The sequence below is a fragment of the Danio rerio genome, chromosome 13 (genome assembly GCF_049306965.1).
Source record: "Danio rerio strain Tuebingen ecotype United States chromosome 13, GRCz12tu, whole genome shotgun sequence".
In the NCBI taxonomy this organism is placed as follows: domain Eukaryota; kingdom Metazoa; phylum Chordata; class Actinopteri; order Cypriniformes; family Danionidae; genus Danio; species Danio rerio.
The window spans coordinates 41,373,295-41,395,157 of NC_133188.1; the positions used below are offsets into that span (position 1 = coordinate 41,373,295).

Consider the following 21,863-nt stretch of genomic DNA (forward strand, 5'->3'; position numbering starts at 1 on the left):
GACCTTTATTACAAACTGGAGCACTTTAGACAATAATGCCAGTATCTCTCCAACGCGTCTCATTTTTTTTTTCGGAGTGTCTAGTAAAAACAAACAGTTCAGAGTGGATACTTGGGCTCCTACATCATTATCAATTTATGGAGGCTGTGGTGCAGAGTGGAAAAAAAAAAAAAAAGTGCAGTTCTGTGTTGTGATGGTGCTTTACCCGTTCACAAGGTCTTGGCAGACGGCTTGGTTCTGGCAGGGGTTGGATGCGCATTCATTGATGTCTTCCTCACAGTGCAGGCCTGAAAATCCTGGCTCGCAAAAACAGCTGCATATAGATGACAAAAGGAGGATCAATTTTCACTTTAGAGAGGGAGCAAAATGCACTGTTTATTTGGAGTTAGGCAAATAAAACAGAATTTACTATTGTCATTACTTTGCAAGAACTACAAGACATAATAATAATAATATTCTTAATACTACTACTACTACTACTAATAATAAAAATAATAATAATAATAATAATTGCTAAAAGGGAATATCCTTCATGTATATCAAAGTTATGTGAAAGCCAGGCATGTATGACAATTGTTTTAATAAATTGTTTTAATAGGAGCATGGTTTCAGTTTAATAAAAAAAAAGTTTACCTGAACAAAAAAGCTATCTACATTTTGGATGTCCTGATGAATTTGATTAAAGTAAGTAAAGTAATGAATTAATAGCAATTTTTTAATTTGAGTGAACACATTAAAAAGAAACTATGATAATTGTTTTAGAAACAAATAATGGTAATTATTTGATTCTTTATTTTATAATATATATCAAATTAACATCTTATCTAAAAAGTAAAATTACTGAAAATTTTAAACATTGCTGAATAACAGGAGTGTCAAAATCTGAAATAAAATCGGATAAAACAACAACAATATAATATTTTAACAATATAATTAGATGCAATAATTAAACTGTACAGTAATTTTACTTTAGATAATGTTGCAAAGATTTCTTTTTTATTTGATGTACAGTTTCATCTGTGTCACTTCAAACAAATATAAATCCATAAACACATACAGATTAACTATTAGTATATGCCTGAATAATAAGATATATACAGTAAATATTAATTTTAATAGTTTATTATTTATTTATCAAGTCATTCTATGCCTAACTATGCTTAAATAACTGGTTTGTAAATAATGCAATACTTAAATTTAGAAATGAAAAAAAAATTGTTAACAAAGTATGCAAGTACAATTATTAAGCACATTATAAATGTAGTTGTAAGTAAAGAATACAGCATTTGTAGCTGCAGCTATAAACTACTTACCAACGCTTATTAATGTAGAATTAATGCTTAACAGATAAGGAATTCACTAGATGCTAATGCTTAATAAATGGTTCATAGTGTGTAGTTATTATAAAGTGTTACAGAAAGAAAGAAAGAAAGAAAGAAAGAAAGAAAGAAAGAAAGAAAGAAAGAAAGAAAGAAAGAAAGAAAGAAAGAAAGAAAGAAAGAAGCTAACAAACTAAATCTAGGTACCCCGGGGATCTATAAAAAAATAATAAAATAAAAACCAAACAAACAAGCTAACTAAACAAATGTAGAATCAGAGAAACATAACTAACTAACTAACTAACTAACTAACTAACTAACTAACTAACTAACTAACTAACTAACTAACTAACTTTAGCTACCAAAGAAAAAAATAACAAATAAACAACTAACTAATAAACTTTTATATGGTAAGTTCAAAGAAAATTTGAAGACACTACAGAGAAACCTATTCAACAACAATTAAAGAAATATACAAAGAACGAAAGAAAGAAAGAAAGAAAGAAAGAATATTATAACAAATAATATATCTAGCAATACTATATAGTAAGAATACTACAACAAACAAACAAACAAACAAACAAACAAACAAACAAACAAACAAACAAACACACACCAAACTAACTTACTAACTAACCATTCTATATGGGGGTTCAATTTGAATGTAAAAGCACCACTAATAAAGCAAGAGATACTTTAATTTAGGTCTCTATTCATGCTATTAACTACTGACGAATTACCTGCCTATTATTAAGATATTAACATTTCATTAGTAGTTATACCTTATGATCTTATTCTGCATCCGTAATCTGACCCAAAACCTAAACCCAAGTTCTACCTTACTAACTATTGATAAACAGCTAATTCGTAGTTTATTAAGCTGGTTGAATAAGTTATTGGTTTGTTAATACCATCATATTGTGACCGAAACAAGAGAGAAACTTATTCAATAACAAACAAACAAACAAACAAACTACTGTATCTAACTAAATCTAGGTAACCACAGGGAAAAATATTTCACAAACTAACAATATTGTAGATCACAGGTACAATGAGAACATGAAGGCACCACAGAGAAAAGTATAAAACAAACCAACCAAATCTATTGTATATGATGAATACAATAACAATGTAAAGGCAACACAGAGAATAATTGATGAAATATTCAACAAGCAAACTAATTAACTGAATAAATGGCATAACTGGTGTGGTAAAACACCTGAGTTTTTTAAAGAGCGATGGCATGCACATATAAGCTGAATCTCAACTTTCTGATAAATATACACAGTACAGCAAACCTTCAAAGCTCAGCTGTGCTGTAGAGTTTTGACCTTAATCCAGCTCAAATGCAGAGCTAGAATCTAATATGGGCAATTCCAGAACACACACAAAAATATAGTTCTTAAAATGCATATGCAGTTGTTGTTCGTTTAAATGACCTATGCTGACTTGTTATATACATTCATAGTTACTGATATAAATATAAAAGCATGGGAGATTACACAGCAGAGTTAAGGAATAATATTGTAGGAATCAATTTAATACATTTTGCTTTCAATAATTTAATAATACATTGACATACATTCTGTTTTAAAAGCTCAAGCATTTAAAGAGGTCATGAACTGAGAAATCAAAATCCTCTTGATCTTTCAATATATTTTGTTGACACATTATTTGAAGGTTTTTTAAGATTTGATTTGAGAAAGATCGTCTTTTATAAGAAATTCTTACTGAGGAATATTTTAGCAACCGTTTCTCACTGTATGTTGATATTGCCTCATGAAGGGATTTTTCCTCTTTGAGCAGTTCTTGCAGAGATATATTTCAGCAAATGTTTCTGTGTGTTGATATAGTCTTTTGAGGTCTTAAAGGGATAGTTCACCCACGAATAACAATTCTGTCATTATGCTGCATTGACTGTTTGCACATTCTGTTGTTTATGCTTTTTCGAATGTGACAGACGTGATAACTGTAAACTGTATTTCATGGAGAGAAAAATACATAAAGGCTTTTTCTCTGTTCCAAGAAATCCAATATCACCATATGGCTTTAGAATGACTAAATGACACCGGAGTTTCCATTTTTGAGTAAACTGCCTGTTTAAAGCCGAACTACTCTAAAGGGTCAAACAACCTGCTGCACAACAAACAATATACACTCACCGGCCACTTTATTAGGTACAGCTGTACAGTTGCTCTTAACGCAAATTTCTAATCAGCCAATCACATGGTAGCAATGCATTTACGCATGTAGACATGGTCAAGACGATCTGCTGCAGTTCAAACCGAGCATCAGAATGGGGAGGAAAGGTGATTTAAGTCAGTGGTCCCCAACCTTTTTATCACTGCGGACCGGTCAACGGTTGTCAATTTTACAACGGACCGGTGTGGGCCGTAGTTGGGGGGTCTTCACGTGAACACAGCTGCTGCGCTCGTGCATCCAGGGTTATCTTGAACAACTCAGTGCGCATGCACTTGTTGCACTATCGCGGTCTGATTATGTTTCAATCAAGGTTTATATGCATCAAACACATAACATCTGTGCCAAACATCTCTACTGATGAACATATTAACAATAATACAACCATATAGCCGAATTAAAAATATGCATTGCCATGTTACAGCCCTAATGAGTATGATTATGTGAAACTCCATATAGATACATATTGCAATGATTTTGGGTGGGTACTTAGTGATGCACGTACACATATATGCACAATCCTGCAATGCTTTGCTGATTTGGACTCTACAATGCCTGTTTTATAACTTTAAACCACAGAGATACTCTAGCGATCATTCTTCCCACTCTGTGATGGATTTTGGCATAGTCCATTTCACGTGAGATGGCGGGGGTGAGTGGAAGAAACCAAGTCGTGGGGGGAATATTTTCTACAGAAATAATTTATGATTTCTTATGTGGTCCAGTACTAATTGTTCTATGGACCGGTACCGTTCCGAGGCCCGGTGGTTGGGGACCACTGATTTAAGTGACTTTGAACATGGCATGGTTGTTGGTGCCAGATGGGCTGGTCTGAGTATTTCAGAAACTGCTGATCTACTGGGATTTTCATGCACAACCATTAGGGTTTACAGATAATAAAAAAGAGAAAATATCCAGTGAGCAGCAGTTCTGTGGGCGCAAATGCCTTGCTGATGCCAGATCTCAAAGGAGATCTCTATCAGATCTCTATCAGACTGGTTCGAGCTGAAAGAAAGGCAACATTAACTCAAATAACCACTTGTTACAACCGAGATATGCAGAAAAGCATCTCTGAACCCACAACATGTTGAAACTTGACGCAGATGGGCTACAGCAGCAGCGGACCACACCAAGTGTCACTCACTAAAATTGGACAACAGAAGATTGGAAAAACGTTGCCAGGTCTGAGTCTTGATTTTTTGATTTTCAAACAGATTTCTGCTGGACATTCGGATGGTAGGGTCAGAATTTGTTGTCAACAACATGAAAGTATGGTGTGGGGGATATTGTCTTGGCACACTTTGGGCCCATTAGTTCCAGTTGAGCATAATATCAACACCAAAACCTACCCGAGTATTGTTGCTGACCATGTCCATCCCTTTCTGACCACAGTGTGCCAACTATCTGATGGCTAATGCCAGCAGGATAACACATCATGTCATAAAGCGCAAATCATCTCAGACTGGTGTCATAAACATGACAATGAGTTCACTGTACTCAAATGGCCCCCCACAGTCACCAGATCTCAATCCAATAGAATATCTGAAGAACATTTCTAGTACCTTGTTGGATCTATGCCACAAAGGATTAAGTTAGTTCTGAAGGCAAAAGGGGTGTCCAACACGATACTATTGAAGTGTACCTAATAAAGTGGCCGATGAGTGTATATACAGTAACACATTATATATTGTTTTGGATGTTGCTGAGCCCAGACAATGAACACATCACATATGTATACAGCTTTTAAGAAGTGGTGTGTACACCATATATTTTGTGTATAAGCACACACATAGACGGCTTGACATTAACTTTTTTTTTTTGCTAATCAGCCTCTGTTGCTAGTAGTTTTCCAAAGTAACTAGCCATTCAGGATTTTCTGTACTTACAACTTTGCTGTTGGGCAAATGTACTGTATTTTATGTGCTTAAATTTGACTTTGCCATCTCAAAATCATCCAACTGAAAGTCATTTAAAACCTCTCCGACCTTCCAAATTCAGACACGAATGGCATTCCAGCCGGTAAACAGTAGTTAAATCATCTGAGGTGGATCAAAACCTTTCATTACATAACAAACAAACACAACAGAGAACTAAAATGAGAAATTAAAGGTAAAAAGACCTGTAGCTGTTGACCCCATCCACACAAATGCCGCGGTTCTGACAAGGTCTTGAGACACAGTCATCGCTATCAATTTCACAGCGAGTTCCCTCAAACCCTGCAAGACAGATGAGATGGTCATGGATCAGTAAGTCTCACTGCTCCCTGAAAGCGTTAGGATCAATGATAACAAAGGCCCTTGGTGAATGCCATCTTAATGGAACTGTGCACCTCCCTACAGCCCGTCTCATCTGCCAGGCCCGGCGTCTCCAGCGAGGGCTCTAGCGGCTCTAATAATACCTCAGTGCCTCCACAGATTAGGCTGAGGGCTCATGGTGGAAGTGTGGAGAGGATCTCGTTAAGATGGGGGAGACGGAGGAGGTGAAGTTCAGGGGCCTCTTTGCTCGTGTTCATTACCAGGATGAAGGGGAGAAGGGGGTGTAATCAGCTCAGGGCTCTTGTTGGGGAAAAGGTCCTGGGAGACGTGAATATTCAGCTTTTTGTCAGCCTGCTGCTGCTGCTGCTGTAAGCTTATCCTCAGCTCAGCAAGATGCTTTGTGGCTTAAAATAATGCTTTAAAGGCAGTGTGAAATCAGAACGGCAATTTTCAGGGCTCCTCGTCTTAATGTGAATGATTTTTGCGTGCGTGTATTTTCAAAGAAAAATAAAAAATACTTTTTCCATTCTGAAGTCCAGGATAAAGTAAATTCTTTCAAGTACTTTCATGATCAATGAGACTGCATTTTTTAACAAAACACAGAAAAACAGCACTATTCAGAAGTTGTATTGAGTTTTCTATTTTTAATACATTTTGAAATTCTATCCCTGTGATGGAGCGCAGAATTTTAAGTACTCCAGGGGTCCGTTTTTCATACCTTGCTTAATTGATCTAAGATAATTTGACAGATCCTGGATCTTTTAATCTTGATAACTGATCTCTTGCTAATTTGGTTCGAGTTCCCAAATCAGATTAAAAAAAATAAATAAAATAAAATAATAAAATAATAATAATAATAATATATATATTATATATATATATTTTATATTATATTATAGTATATATAAGTTGAGAGAGAGAGAGGGAGAGAGAGAGAGACTGACAAATAGAGTAGGCCCCAAAGAGAGCCTGATAGCAGTAGAGCCTCAAGAGCAGGAGAGGAGCAGAGCAGGAAAAAGGAAAAGAGGAGAACAAGAAAAGAACCAGTGCAAAGTTTACCAACTATTTTGTATCTTTTTTTGACAATGCAGTGCAAAGCCCAAATACTGAGACACACAAATTGACCAATCCACATGTTACCACATTGAAAACCCCCCAAAGTCCACACACCAGTCCTTTATCTTATCAGTATCTGCCATTGGAGTCAGTATGGACCTTCTCTGGGAAAAATACCTGTTTTGTCATATAAACAAATACAAATGATAATTTTTATTCTCACAATAATAATTGCCACAATCATTTTTAACAGTGTGCAGAGACACACACAAAGACTACATAGCTATTTTCTTATTCTGATAATGTAACCCAGTTTTCAAAACTGCATTCATATCGTAATGGATTAATATGAGTTAACACCCTGCCGTTTTCCATGTTACATATTCTGTTTCATTTAAAATAAGGATCAATTATTAAACTGAATAAATTGCTAATTCATAATTCAAAAAAAGCAAGTGTTACCCAACTAATCAAATTTTAAAAGACATCCTGGTATGCACAGTACACAGCCATTGCATTAAATCCTTCGTAAACAGTGTCGCTTTTAAAATTCTTGTGAGCCTACTTTCTAATTGGTTTCGAGTTGAGAGCAGATGTTGCACAGCACTGGAAAGACAAAAGAGGAACCTCCAGCGATGCTCATGTTTTTAGAAAATGTAATAAGCTTGATTTCATTCTGAGCCACCGCTGAATATATTTACAGTTCCAGTGAGCACACTTTATTTTCTAACACATGCAGCAGAACATCTAGTGTACCCTATCTTCTCTGAAGCGTTTTAAAGCGAAGGCTGGTTTCACACATTAGAGCTGACTCATAACAGCAACAATCGAAAGCCAAATGAGAATACGCTCTATCTGCATTTAATGCATGCCATGAATTATTCCCTCAAGTGTTAGACGCGTCTACAGAAGAGTTTGTTAAGGTCAAGTGCAGCTAAACAGAATATCATTACCCAGTGATACATTTTTTAAAGACTCTTTACAGTGAATATTTACAAAAAAATGTAGTGGAAAGAGTCTTTCTGGGCCCAAACCTACATGTAAACTCATCAATACAGGATTTCTGACTGGAAATGACAACTTTCCCCCCCGCCCAATGATTTCCAGAGTTGCTTTATTTGAACTGGCATCAACCCCAATTTCATTCCAGATATCACCCTTCCATTAGATTCCAGCAAACGCAATCGAGTTTTGGGTCTCTGCCACTATGGATGCGCAGTACAATATCTGCTGGATTATATACAGCTGGCACCGGCCCATGATGAACTGTCAATCACAGCCTTGCCTGACGTCTCCAGGGACAATTTGAAGTGTCAACATTAATGCATCTGCAGCAAGAACACACAGCGAGACTGGAGTTTCTTCACTGTCAAAACATAGAGCAAGATACCTGTGGCTTGCACAAATGTTCCATCATTCTTTCCCAGCATCCTCTGTGCGCCCCACAAAGCCGTGCAGGTAATCCCTGGGACAGCTCATCCTTCCAAAGTAAATATGAGACTAGTTTGAAATTTAGCCATATCAACACAGCCATGTGTCTTCCTGTTTGATGTTCACTGCTAGTCTTGAGACACTGAGAAACAATTACTGTAAATGTGAAACAAATATACTCTGTGTTACAGTGTACTTGCCTATAATAATAATAATAATAATAATAATAATAATTATTATTATTATTATAGGCAAGTACACTCAAGTAAGGGATAATCAGTGAATTGTTGTGCATTTAAAGTAAACATGAAATCCAAACCAACCATATGATTTTGTTAGCTCACATTGCTAGTTTTGTGGTGAACAATTCATCTGTGCATGTCATTGAGAAAAATAGTTTGCCCTTGGTTGTTTTCACTTAAATTTTCAGATTACATCATATTACCATAACCCTCCAACTGTCGGTTTGACACTGCTATTTCAACTAACAGAAATTGCAAGGAGGTGTCTGTTAGGTTGTAATATATTTTCCTTATTTGAAATGTCTACATCCAATCAGCTTGAAGTAAAAAAAACAAGCCACACCCACTGTTTTCTCCAGTGGATAAAATAAAATCTCCAGCTTCTGGTTCATGCAAACTTTGAAGGATTTAAAACACATCAAATCATAGTCCACATAATTTTTGTCAAATTTGCCTGCCTATTTAGAATCAGTCCTAGGCAGACAGAAAGAGCAAGCAGGAGAAAGATGGTTTTGTGTGTATGTGTGTAAATGACTAGGTCATATCTAATACCTCATTGTAATGCCTGTTTCACACCACATGTGCGAGCAGAGCGTGAGAAGCATTAAGGGAGAGCAGAAGCAGCATGCAACAGATGGGCGGCTGCTGCACAGATCCATCTATCTCTGTCTATTCTTTCTAGTTACCTAGTTCCCTAACTAACTAACTAACTAACTATCTATCTATCTATCTATCTATCTATCTATCTATCTATCTATCTATCTATCTATCTATCTATCTATCTATCTATCTATCTATCTATCTATCTATCTATCTATCTATCTATCTATCTATCTATCTATCTATCTATCTATCTATCTATCTATCTATCTATCTATCTATCTATCTATCTATCTATATATCTATCACACTTTTTTTTCTACTTTTCATCTGCACTAAGGCCTGCGGCAACTTCCTACCATGCTGTTTCCTTAACCTGCATGTCTTTATTTTACAAATCATATAGATCCTAAAAAGCTGTTTGCTTCTTAAACTCTATGAGTCATTCATGTCTTTTAAGGTGCACTCGGTCAGAAGACAATCGCCTTTGATTTTATATCATTTTCTTTTCGAAGTCAGCATAATGTAGGCCTATAGTTATAATATTTATACATAATCAAACTAGTGTGCAACTTAAGCAAAACTAATACTATTTTTTTAGTTAGTTAGTTTTATATAGTTTATAGTTAGTTTGTTGATAAATGATTGTTGAATTTTTTATTTGTTTAAACCCATTTGATTGACTATATGAAAATCAGTGGATATTACCGCTCATAAGCTTTAATCTGTTAACAAGAACACGCGCTCGTCACGCTCTGCTTGTGCTAATATGGTGAATGAAGCCCCTCCTACTAGTACAGGAGCCAGTCATTGATCGCTATAGACTGATGTTTTTTCTAAGAGAGAAGCTTGGACAAGTACATTTTATTGCACAACTTACAGCCAATCAGAATCAGGAATTTCAACAGACAATGGAGTAATAATGCACACATGCACAGACACAGGAAATCTTCCTTTACATGCATATGAATTTAATGACATCCCAATCTAAATCCTTAGGGTTTAATAGAAAGCTGGCCCCCAATTTGCAGCTATAGCAGCTTCAACTCTTCTTATCTTACATTAAGGGAGCTATATCCAAGTATTTATATGCCAATTGCATTTTAATTGCCAATCTTTGAACAGCTTCTAATAAAACTCAAAAAAGATTCCTGCCTAGATTGTTTATTAAAGCTGGTAGGCTGATTTTTATGTAAAGAGCGATTAAGCTGATTAACTGATTAAAGTGATTAAACAGTGCGAATGTACAACTAAGTGACACTCATGAGTCAAAATAACAGAGAGCTATTCCCACCAGGCATGATCAGACTTCTGCATGACAAAATGAGGACTTTTTTTTTAACAAGTATATCGATTTTACCCATTAGTCTATGATGAAATAGGCTTCCAGAAAAATGTAGAACATAAAGCAGTTTTGAAAACTAGTGTAGACACTGAAGAAGAAAAAAAATCTGTAAAAAAATGGATGTCAACTGTTTGTAGTCTTTGGGATCAGATGTTCTACTAAAAGTGACTACAAAAGCATCAACAAAAAGAACGTTTTGCAGAAAGTACGGCTAAAGAAAAAAAAAACTCCATTGTAAGTAATCATTTATTAAAGTCTTAAAAATGATAGGTAGTTTGTGCTTTTGGTGAAATACCAACATTTATATTTAATTTATTGTTGTATGTTGTGCAGCGGACGAGGTCAAAGCCATATTTTGTGGTCAGTGCCGCCTCGTGTGCAGGCATGAATTGTTTTGTGTTCAGTGTGGAAACACAGCTCTTCTGTGATTTGCTTTATCACTTCACAGTATCAAAGGGCTCTAAAGTCTGTAATAATTTTAAGGGAAAAGTAGTTTCAGGCAGGTCTTTACTGGATTATAGTTTAATATATATCCCTACTTATTTTAGTTTTCACAGTCAAAATCAAATCAAAAGAAAACAGAAGGCTTTGAATGAGATGCGTCAGAAACTAGTCTCACACAGGAGCGGTTTGAGGACCAACAAATTGAAAATTGTCTTAAAATATAACATCCGACCATCTGTTTAGGTGTGGTAGCCATATTAAAAGCAAAATGATTGACTCTGATGTGTATGATTTTAATAATTCAAAAGACCAGAGGTATAATATTTTGCTTCACTGCTCGCATTACCACCACCTGTGTGCATGATTTACAATATATATATATATATAGATAGATAGATAGATAGATAGATAGATAGATAGATAGATAGATAGATAGATAGATAGATAGATAGATAGATAGATAGATAGATAGATAGATAGATAGATAGATAGTTTCGGTATTAAAAGGAGTTTTTGTTCTAACCAACACCTCAAATTTATATATATTAAAAATGGCTTCTATTTCAGAAAACAGTAACCTGACTATGATCATCTCAGGTACACCTCATGTGCTTTATTCAGTGTTAAACAGGGACGAAGTGGGGCTCTTTTTCAGCCCTGGAGTTTCAAGCATTAGACTGGCCCACCTCAGTTGACGACTGACTATATTAAAATAAGGTCATTTCCAATTCAGTTTCTAATTACACTATGCTGTCTTTTTCAAGGAATCAGGTGCTTTAGAACTTCAAATGTTCAACCACCTTGCAGTTTTATATGTCTTAACAATAAAAATGAGAGAAAAAAAAAAAGATATACTCAGGTGAGGATCGAACACAGGTCAACGAGGTCGAAATGCAATATGCTGACCACTGGACCACAATGGCGCTATTTCTCATAAGGGACCGGAATGATACTTACATCATCGTTACCCTGCAGGCTGCATTTTGCTCATGGGGCTGCGAGACAATAAATAAGAAGAGTGGAGCTGCAGCAAAATAATGAATAAAAAGAGTGAGGCAATGGTCAAAAAAAATAAATGAAAAAAAGTGCTGAGAGTGCAAGCAGCTAGAAACACCGGAACTCTCCCGGAAACCACCTGGAACTCTCCCGGTTCTCCCGATTGGCCAATCCGGGCCTGGTGTTAAATGCTAACAACTTGAGTGCAAATGCCATTTTACATAACACTTATTGCCATACTATTGAAAGCAGCAGCAGATCTCAGATCTTAAAGATAAAATAAACAGTTTGAAATTGAGCTTTAGAATTGTGACTCAAAACACACAGTGATTCAGCATCTATGTTTAATATTGTTAAAGAGCTTTAATATGCATTAATTAGATTCTAAATTTTACCATTTCGTGAGTGAGTGCATATTCTGTGACTGTATTTAAAATTTCTATCATGCTTCGACTGGTACAAACAGCCTAATTGCTTATCACTGCAAATGTCTTCACGTGGTGTGTTTCTAGGACACGGGGTTACAATGTCACCTGCTAACCTAGTGTTTACGCTCATAATATTTATATTATTTGCTACTTATCTACCTCATGTGGAACTCTGAATCAGTAGTATCTGGATGCAGCCTTTATGATGCAAGCTAATATTGCATCACTCAGAGATGCAATGTCAGACACTATGCACTCAATGGAGCTAGTGACGTCACTGTGAGGGTAGGGCTAGGGGTGGGGTTAGGTAAGTGCATTAAAAAGCATTGGATGCAGCTCAGATTGCATCTGCACCAAGTCTGCGGCCAAACCCTACTTGAATCAGAGTCTCATTTCGCCATTTGCTACTCTCCACTAGAGGTTGCATTTTGGTCACTGGTGCATGTTTTGAGAGCCTTTCTGAATGAATGAATGAAAGAAGCAACCTGGGGGGCTGAAATATAATTGGCTAAAGTAGAATTGGACAGGTTAAAAAAACCACAACAAAGACAGCGTTCTAAGACACCATAGACATTTCCAAAGTAGAATATCTGACTTCAGCACTGTTTTTAAGATAAACAAGAATGTTCACTTGGCATGTTTCTTAAATATCTGCAAACAAATTATGGCATTTTTATGCTTTAGAAGAGATAAAAATCTTAAACACAGCACATTTAAATGGTAATTTAAAGGCTTACCTAAGTTAATTAGGCAAGTTAAGGTAATTAGGCAAATCATTGAGCAACAAAAATATTGCTTAATGGGACTTAAATGGTTAAAAAAATAATAATAAAACTGCTTTTATTCTTGCCGAAATAAAGCAAAGTTATTCTCTAGAAGAACAAAATATTATAGAAAAATAAAATAATAGAAACAAGTACAAAGAAACAAAAAAATTCACAAGATGGCACATTATTTTGGCTTCACCAGTATATACATAATCATGATAAACTACCGTATTACATACAAGTACTAACTTATACACATTGTAAAAGAAAGCATACAGCCCTCACTGTAGATATTCATGAATATGTTGAATTTTGTGTCTGTATGTTCATTAACAATCTACAACATAACCAAGAACTATTGGTCAGTGTGAGTAGTACATTCTTAAAACTTTAAGCCGGAGTCATTAACTGGCATGATGAATTAATCAAGGTGAACTACAGTCATTCCTATTATTAACAATCTTTATAAATAACTAAGATTTATGAATGCAGTCTTAAAGCTACAGCGTACTGGTAATTAGCCTTGGCCAGTGATCATCAATCTGAAAGACAGAAGCAAAACATTTATTATATCCGGTGAACATACACAAAGCAGAGTGCATTAAGAGAGAGTTTCCAGCTTAAAGGCTAATTGTGATGAAACACACGGTTTATTTATCTAAAACTAATTAAAGGATACAAGTGTTTGACTTAACTTACAGGTTTGAAGCACACTTTTCCTGGCCTTGGAAAATGTTGACAAAGGAGAAAGTCATAATATTTTTGCCACTGCCTAATATTTTCAACTATTGTAGAATTGATAATATGACTAAGAGTAAATTAGGACTGTGGCTTGATTCTAAATAGCTTATATTACTTTCTGGAATAAGTCAAAAAATGTTTTTATCAAAAAAAGTGCTGTCTAACAGGTAACAATTAACATCAAGCAAGCAAAATAAACGTAAGGTTACTAAACATGGATAGGTGCTGAATGAAGGACATTGATATATCATTTGTTTCAGCTTTGGTTTGTCTAAATTTGTTTAATCTGTCTATCTGTCTTAAACTAATACACTTGCAAAAAATAAGTGAGGATTTACTTAAAAGCTCTTTTCACTCCCGTTACTGTGAGTGAACTTCACAAATAAGCATCAAATAACACGATGCAAATTTCTGAACAATAGACAGATTATTGCATATTTAGTTGTTGTTTTTTTTCTAAAAGGTGCATTTGCATGTTGCAAAACTAATCCTATTACACTCTAACAAGCAAAAACAATATGCAAAACAGTTCATTATTCACCCCAGCTTGTGACTTTTTTGCATTCCATCATGGGACTGTCTTTCCCATGAAAGACATGTGATGTCTGGGTAAAAGAAGGTGTCTCAGGAGGCAACGTAATTAAGTTACCAACCTTTTTAGACAGTCTTCACATTGACTTGCTGATGATGCCATTAAATACTACCTAAGTAGGCATCTCACTAGGTTTGGAGCAGTGCAAACGTGTCAGCAGGTGATTAATTTAGAGACATTTCTCACGTTTAGCTTTCTCAATAATGCATGCCAATTTCCCAGGCCTTTTTTCATGAGTGTCCTACAGTATATGTAGCATGATCACTTAACATTCAGTACAGGAGCCATACAACACAGTGGAGAATACAATCTGAACTAACAATTTCTTCATTTTTTAGGTCACTGCTTAGTTCTTTTTGTTTTTCTAAAGGAAGAATTTTAAGCATATTTCAAAAAATTAACAAATATTCTAAAGGACCTCATAAAAATAATACTCATCCAGAATATAGAACACTCATAATCCTTTCAGTTATTAGTATTGACCAGGCATATGGTGGTAAATTTCTTAATTATCTAACAAACCCAATTAAACTGGCAGCCTAACTTTTCATTTTCATTGAATTTGCAAGATGGTGCTTGATTCTAAAGTGACTAAAACCCTTCGACAGCAGATTATCTAGACGAAGATCTAAGAGACTTTTGAGTCACACCAAGAAGAGTTGGTAATTTTAAATATGTTTCTAAAAATGTCTAGAATATTGCAGCTTTAAAGTCCCCTAGAAAGGCTGGTCGTCCACAAAAGACACATGCATGAAAGGACAGAATAATGAATGTTTTAAACTGCAGCAGTGTTTCTAAGCTACAGGGCAGAGTAAACATCAGAACATTTTTCATCAGAACATTTTTTATATCATCTTCTAAAATATTTAGTTAATTCCCCCTGTTTATCACTCAGCCGGCAAGCAATTTTCATACAGAACTAAAAACCCATTCACTCAGTAAATCGGTTAAAGCAGTTCCATAAAGTTGAAAATATGAAATGGCAAGCCCAGAATCCTGACCTAAACCTAAAAGAAAATCTCAGGAAAATCCTTGGTAACAAAATGATGTCTATAGGAAAATCTAGAGAACTGAGGAAGAGACTCAAAAAGAGATAATTAAGATGGTAGCTGATGTGAGAGACTACTAATGTCCTGTGAGTGATGTGCTGTGAGAGACTGTAGCAAACTTTCCATCACCCTGTGCTAATGTGTGTTTTGAGAAAATGAGTGATGGAAATGCCAAATTTTGAATTGAAATGCCTTAATCTGCAAAAGTTTTTTCTCACTTCAGGGGGTTTTGAACTTGTGTGAAAAAGGAAATATCGTAGAGTTGCATTTGCTGGAAAAAAAAAAAAAAAAAAACTCTGATGAACATTACATTATTAGTGAACATTACACCCTTTGTGACCTGCCTTGTTTACTGTTGGCTGCCAATACTAAAGTCAGCTGCTCTAACAACCGAATTATTTATTTTTTGTGTTAATAAAATTATACTATACAACAACTACAACAATATTATAATATTATCAGGGCTTGACATTACACCCACCAACCTGCCAAATGTGGGTAGATTTCAGCGGTGGCGGGTAAGACAGACACTCCCACTAGCCACTTTGGCTGGTTTAAAAATCATTTTCCTGGATAATATTTTTTATAAGCAGGGTTCGACAATGAAGATGGTCCAATATGCATGCAAAGGCGATCTTGGAATTGAGAAGCAACACGACTGACAAAAATAATTGCGTTTGCGCAAGCAATAAAAAATAAGTGAATACTAAATGAGAGGATAATCACTCGCGCAAACAGCTGACTGCTCCCTTTTCCTTGCGTGAAGCAAGTGAGTCTAAAACCACAACTGATTCGAACAGGTCTCTTTTAAGTAGACTAGACAAAAAGTGATGAACCTGCACCCAAAGTCTTGCTGCTTTCAAGACTTCCAGATGTGTCTTTTTGTAAGCAGCACCGGTTGCTTTCGCTTTAACCATTCTTTGAACAGATTATTTAAAGATCTAACATTAACCGTGTGTGATCATCTTTTCATTATCACGCAGCATGTTTTTTACCTGCTTTCTTTTGCATTAATATGGTTTTATTATCATTTTTTACAATAACATTGCTTTAATGGGGCCTTAACTCTCCATTCATGTGTAGTTAACTGATGATCTGGGAACTTTTGCCAGGATAGATTACTGTGCATATGTTTTGTTAAATAAAATGTAAAGTATACAGCTATACTTAGTTTCTTTTGACATTTTTAAAATTTGTGGCAAATAATTAATTAATTATTTATGTTTGGTGTGGTCAGAGATAAATTAGGTAAATCCTTCATTTTGAGCTCTGAAAATTATGTCAAATAAAAACTAATTGTAATACTACGAAACCATGACCCATTTGCTCATGAATATTAAGCAAGCTCATACATGACACACAAAAGTGAATTGAATGAGGAGGCATATGGAGATAACGCAAAATCTAAATCAAGTCATCTTAACGTCAAAGTTTTATTTGTATAAAATATTTTCCCAACAATAAAATTGTGGCTAGTGAAAATGGTGAGTGGCTAGTAATGTTGGAAAAGTTCATGTCGATCCCTGAATTTTGTGTGTGTGTGTATATACACACACACACACACGCACGCACGCACGCACGCACGCACGCACGCACGCACGCACGCACGCACGCACGCACGCACGCACGCACACACACACACACACACACACACACACACACACACACATACATACATATATATATATATATATATATATATATATATATATATATATATATATATATACACACTTAAAGATTTTTAAGTAAAGTCAACAAATGCCTTTAAAAGTGGTTTACTCTCTTTTTCAAGTCGCTTTTTACAGTCTGAAAGGCTGATGTGCTGTAAAAGTCAATAGGTTCATTTACAAATAACTAATTCTGTCAGATGTAGTCTTGGACAGGACACAAATAAATAAAAAGGCTGGTTTAAGATATTCAAACTATTTCAGGCAGAAACAAATAATTTCTGATGGCTTTAAAGGAATGCCCCATTGTCAAATTCTTAAAAAATATAATTTGTTAAGTTTTGATAGTTTTTTAAAGTTTTCGTTTTTAAAAAACATGTTTAAGTGTATACATGGTCTTGCTCCTAAAGTAGTTTGTGAGTTAATAAATAAATTTAGTAGTGATGGGGCGAAGACTAGAGGGGCAGTAAGTGGGAATTGTAGAATCCGCAGATGCAGAACCGCTGTGGGTCAGTCATCCTTTTCAGTAAAAGGTTCACATCTATGGAATGCCATGCCTGTTCATTTAAAGTTACAATCAGAACTCCCAGTTTTTTCTGTAAAGCTGAAAGAATGGTTGAAATCTTTACAGCAATGTGAACATTAAGCATTACTCTTTCAGGTTGGTCCCATTTACATTTCTCTTTATCCATATGGACTTGCATCTTATGTTTATGGCTCTGTAAATATTGTACATGTTTGCTGTATTGTGTTTTATTCTTGCCGGTTTTCTTTATTATTATTATTATTATTTTTATTTATTTTTTATTTTTTATAATGTAAAGCCTAACCAGGGACGAAGGCTGCAAATTAGCTTTATGCTATATGCTTTATGTACACAACATCGGTTATCTTTGTATAACAATGTCAAGTGTAGTGTCCTTGTAAAATAAACAAGCAAATAAAAAAATAAAATAAAAATAAAAACATATTGCTAAAACAATATGACGAGATCTTCTAAACGACTGCAGATGGAGTTATTTCTGTATTGAACCTGACTGTTTGCTATGTCTGTTACCTCACATTTCCTACAGTCTGTGATGATATATTCTCTTTGTGAGTCAGTTATACAGGACAACTGATCAATCCGCTGCTGCCATCCAATTATGAAGTACTATATAAAGTCATAATTTCTATTTTATGCTTCTCAGAATTCCATATCACCACAATGATAACAGGGACCATTTCCTATTGAAATTACCTCGTCACACAAAGAGAAATGTAACAAAAGGACGCACTTGCACCCACACATGTACTTTTCGCAATTCATTGCAATATAGGAGCAGAGATAAAATCGAGCAGGAGAGAAGATAAGGACAAATACAGAGGGAAGCCGTTTACGGACTAGTTAGAATGGGATACAATCGCAATCTAACGCAGACTGGAGCACAAACCGCTGTGATGGGAGGGAAGAAATGAAAAGGGGGAATGAAAATGGGAAGCGAAAACAGCCCAGAAAATGAAAAGCTTTTGTTCTGCATGTGGGATACCTCAGAGAGTTTGCTCAAAAAGCTGAACCACCAACTCAAATTGTATTGATGTGCAGAGAACGAGCCATCAAAGTGTGGAACAATGTGCACATGGTCTGCATGGAGCATGGTCTTTGGAGGCCCAAATAATCAAGCAACACAATCTGAATGAAAGTCAACTTAACGGTTTTTAGTCTATGCTTTTAAACAGGTAAATTTGATCACATAACATGAAATACCAAATAAAATAGAAAGTATAGAATCAAATAAAAGTGAATAAAAAATAATAATAATATCAAATATAACAAATACCAAAAACTAAAAGTAAATTAAGGGCCAATCCCAATTTTATTTATTCAAGCCTTCCCCTTGGTCCTTGAAACAGAGTGTGAAGAGGAAGGGGTTCAAAATTTACCCCTAAGAAGTGGGACACCACTACAGCACCTGCACACATTATCATGTCATCATGATCCCTTACTACAAAAGAGATCAATGATGTGGCTGCTGCAGTTATTCCAGATGCACATTTCTTTGGTATTTATCTTCAGGAAATCACTGAGGGCAACAATATCATATTATCAAAGCGATATAATGTGGCAATAAACTCGTAACTGTACTGTGCATTTAAATCGTGGCCACATAAGTCCTTCGCCTTAGCCCTACACACCTTCAAGCTAATGAGAATTGAAACACCCCTTCCTAATCATGTAAGGGGAGGGGATAAGGGGTAGAATTGGGATTGGGCTTAAGTCAATTATATGTAAAATACCCTCCACCCAAAAATAAAATACCTCAAAAACTAATAAAAAAATAAGTATTTGTTTAAATTTATTATAACAAAAGAAAAATATCAAGCAAAAAAAAGAAGATTAATAAATACTAAGTACTGTTACAGTTTATCACTGTAGGCAAATGTAAACCTAATGCAAATAGGATCTTAATGTATACCTGAAGAAACTTACATTTTCTGACAAGATCTGGTGCCCGAGCTGGATCGTATTTATCTGGCAACTTTCTTGCTGTGAGGCGACAGTGCTAACTACTCAGCCACTGTCACCATACATGTGTAACAATAAAATAAAATGCAATTACTATTATAAAAATAAATAAATAAATAAATAAATAAATAAATAAATAAATAAATAAATAAATAAATACTACAATAAATTCAAGAAAGAAAGAAAATAAGGGGAAAAAGTAAGGAACAATATGTGAATTAGAAAGATGACAAATTAAAATTTAGTATGCAAATATAACAACTCATCAATTACCAAAGTAAATAAAAGTGTCTAAATCAGTAATATATCTGCATCTATATTTTTCAATTAAATACAACATTATAAAATATATATAAAAATGTAAAAACAAATTGTAAAATATATTAACCACAAATAGAATCACTAATTAAAAACGGAGAACTCAAATGTCATTTTTATCAATATAAGTAAAGAATTAAAAATGTATCATTTAATTATTTTTCAAATAAAAACAAAATAATAATATACTATATAATAAAAAAGTAAATAAGCATAAAAAAATAAAATAGAATAAAATATACAGATTTTTTTATCAGTAGAGGTCATCAGTGAAATAATGGGAGCCTTTGAAATCACAGGCGATCAAAACAAACAAGCAAAACTCATGCATCTCTTCGCATGTCCCTCATCATCACAACGTCCCTCATGTATCCGTACTGACTGTACACTCTCTCATCATTTATTCTTGTCTGCCCTCAGGTGAGGGGTGTTACTGGTCCTGTTCTTGCTGTACAACTATTTAAAAGCAAGCTGCTGTGTAAACACAAAAGGTTTGTGCCTGCTCAGCTGAACAAGCGGCCGGGTGTGATCTTGTGGCTCGGCGCCTGTATCTCAATAAATGTTGCATGAAAACATCATTTGCATGGAGAGATATGAGCAGTTTTCTGTCGGCTCCTATCTCTTCTGTTCAGCTGGGGCCCTGGCTCATTACTGCGTCACATACTCATGTCAACCAACAAGACTAGTTCAAGAATAAAGCATGATGAGCTGGAAATGAGAATAGATCAAGCAAGGACACAGTGTTGAGTTTACCAACAGAATAACTGTGCTGTGAAAATGCTGAGGCAGACTCAGTGAAATGGTGAAGGTAGGATTAATCATGTAATGTAAACCTTCTGACTTTTTGAATTCTTTATTCACTAGCCAGGTTTCTATCCTACCTTTAAGTGAATCTTTTTAAAATTCGCCAAAAAACAGACTAACAAACAAATAAAAGCAATTTAGGTGTGTTTCCATCAAGTCATTAGGGGCCGTTCACACAGAATGTGGTTTTTCTACTGCTCAATTTTGTTTTTAATGTAAACTTGCTATTGACAGTCGTGTTCGACCATTATGCTCTTGTCTTTTAAAGCAACTCATACCTGAGTGCTGTGTTTTTTAGTTGCAGAGTCAAGTTGAAAGATCTTCAATTTTTTCTTCAGCTTATCACTGTCAGGTCTAAACACATTGGACTAATCAGAAGAGCTTGGGGGCGGGGAAAAAGTTGCATGACAACTGTTTTATCATGGCTGAGTAGGTGCTTATTGTGGCTTTGTCTAAAATATCCGATATATACAACATAGGGTGCTTTCACATCTGTAGTTCGGTTCATTTGGTCGGGACCAAGGGCAATAAATGATTTTCACACCACACTGCTGGCTTTGGTTCGAACCAGTTGAAAAGAACCAAAATCCACTTATCTGAAAAAATCCACATCTTTGATTGGCCAGATATTGTTGAACATATTTCCTAAACTGTTTATCGATTGGTCAGAATTCACGTCCGGGAAAATACCAATGAACTCCCGCAAGTAAAAAGCGGCACACACAAAACGTCGCTTTTTACTACATAGGGACAACTGTGCTGACTTTTTGTATCCCTGTTAAGACAAATTATACATTTCGAGAATGAAGCGCAGTCGTGGCTGGAAAACAATGTTTTAATGCATCGCACATCACTTGAGGAGGTGTGAATTAATTTAGCTAAACTGTAACATGGTCATCTTGCGGAAATGTTACCCACGATCCATAAGGTAATGTTTTTCCTTCTCTCTCTCTGTTGGTAAAGTGCTGTCAACAAATATTTTTCCTCCATTTCCCATAATGCACAGGGCATCGGCCTACGGCAGCTGGATTAGTCCAAAAGGCACAGTACTTTTTGCAGTTGGGTCTGTTTTAGTTAGGATCATATTCTCACTACAAACTA

At 35.2% G+C, this 21,863-nt stretch overlaps 1 protein-coding gene across 7 annotated transcripts in view; it reads right to left on the reverse strand.

The window, feature by feature from the left end:
- Positions 1–21,863, reverse strand: part of eys (eyes shut homolog) — a 522,196-nt gene that overhangs the window by 228,867 nt on the left and 271,466 nt on the right. For 5 of the 7 annotated variants that reach the window (XM_073920209.1, XM_073920210.1, XM_009307513.5 and 2 more), the window contains 2 exons: positions 5,638–5,734; positions 206–313 (listed from right to left, as the gene is read on the reverse strand). In XM_073920209.1, the coding sequence (XP_073776310.1) occupies positions 206–313; positions 5,638–5,734 (205 nt within the window). The remainder of the gene's footprint in view (positions 1–205; positions 314–5,637; positions 5,735–21,863) is intronic. The other 2 variants (XM_073920212.1, XM_073920213.1) reach the window with 1 other exon arrangement.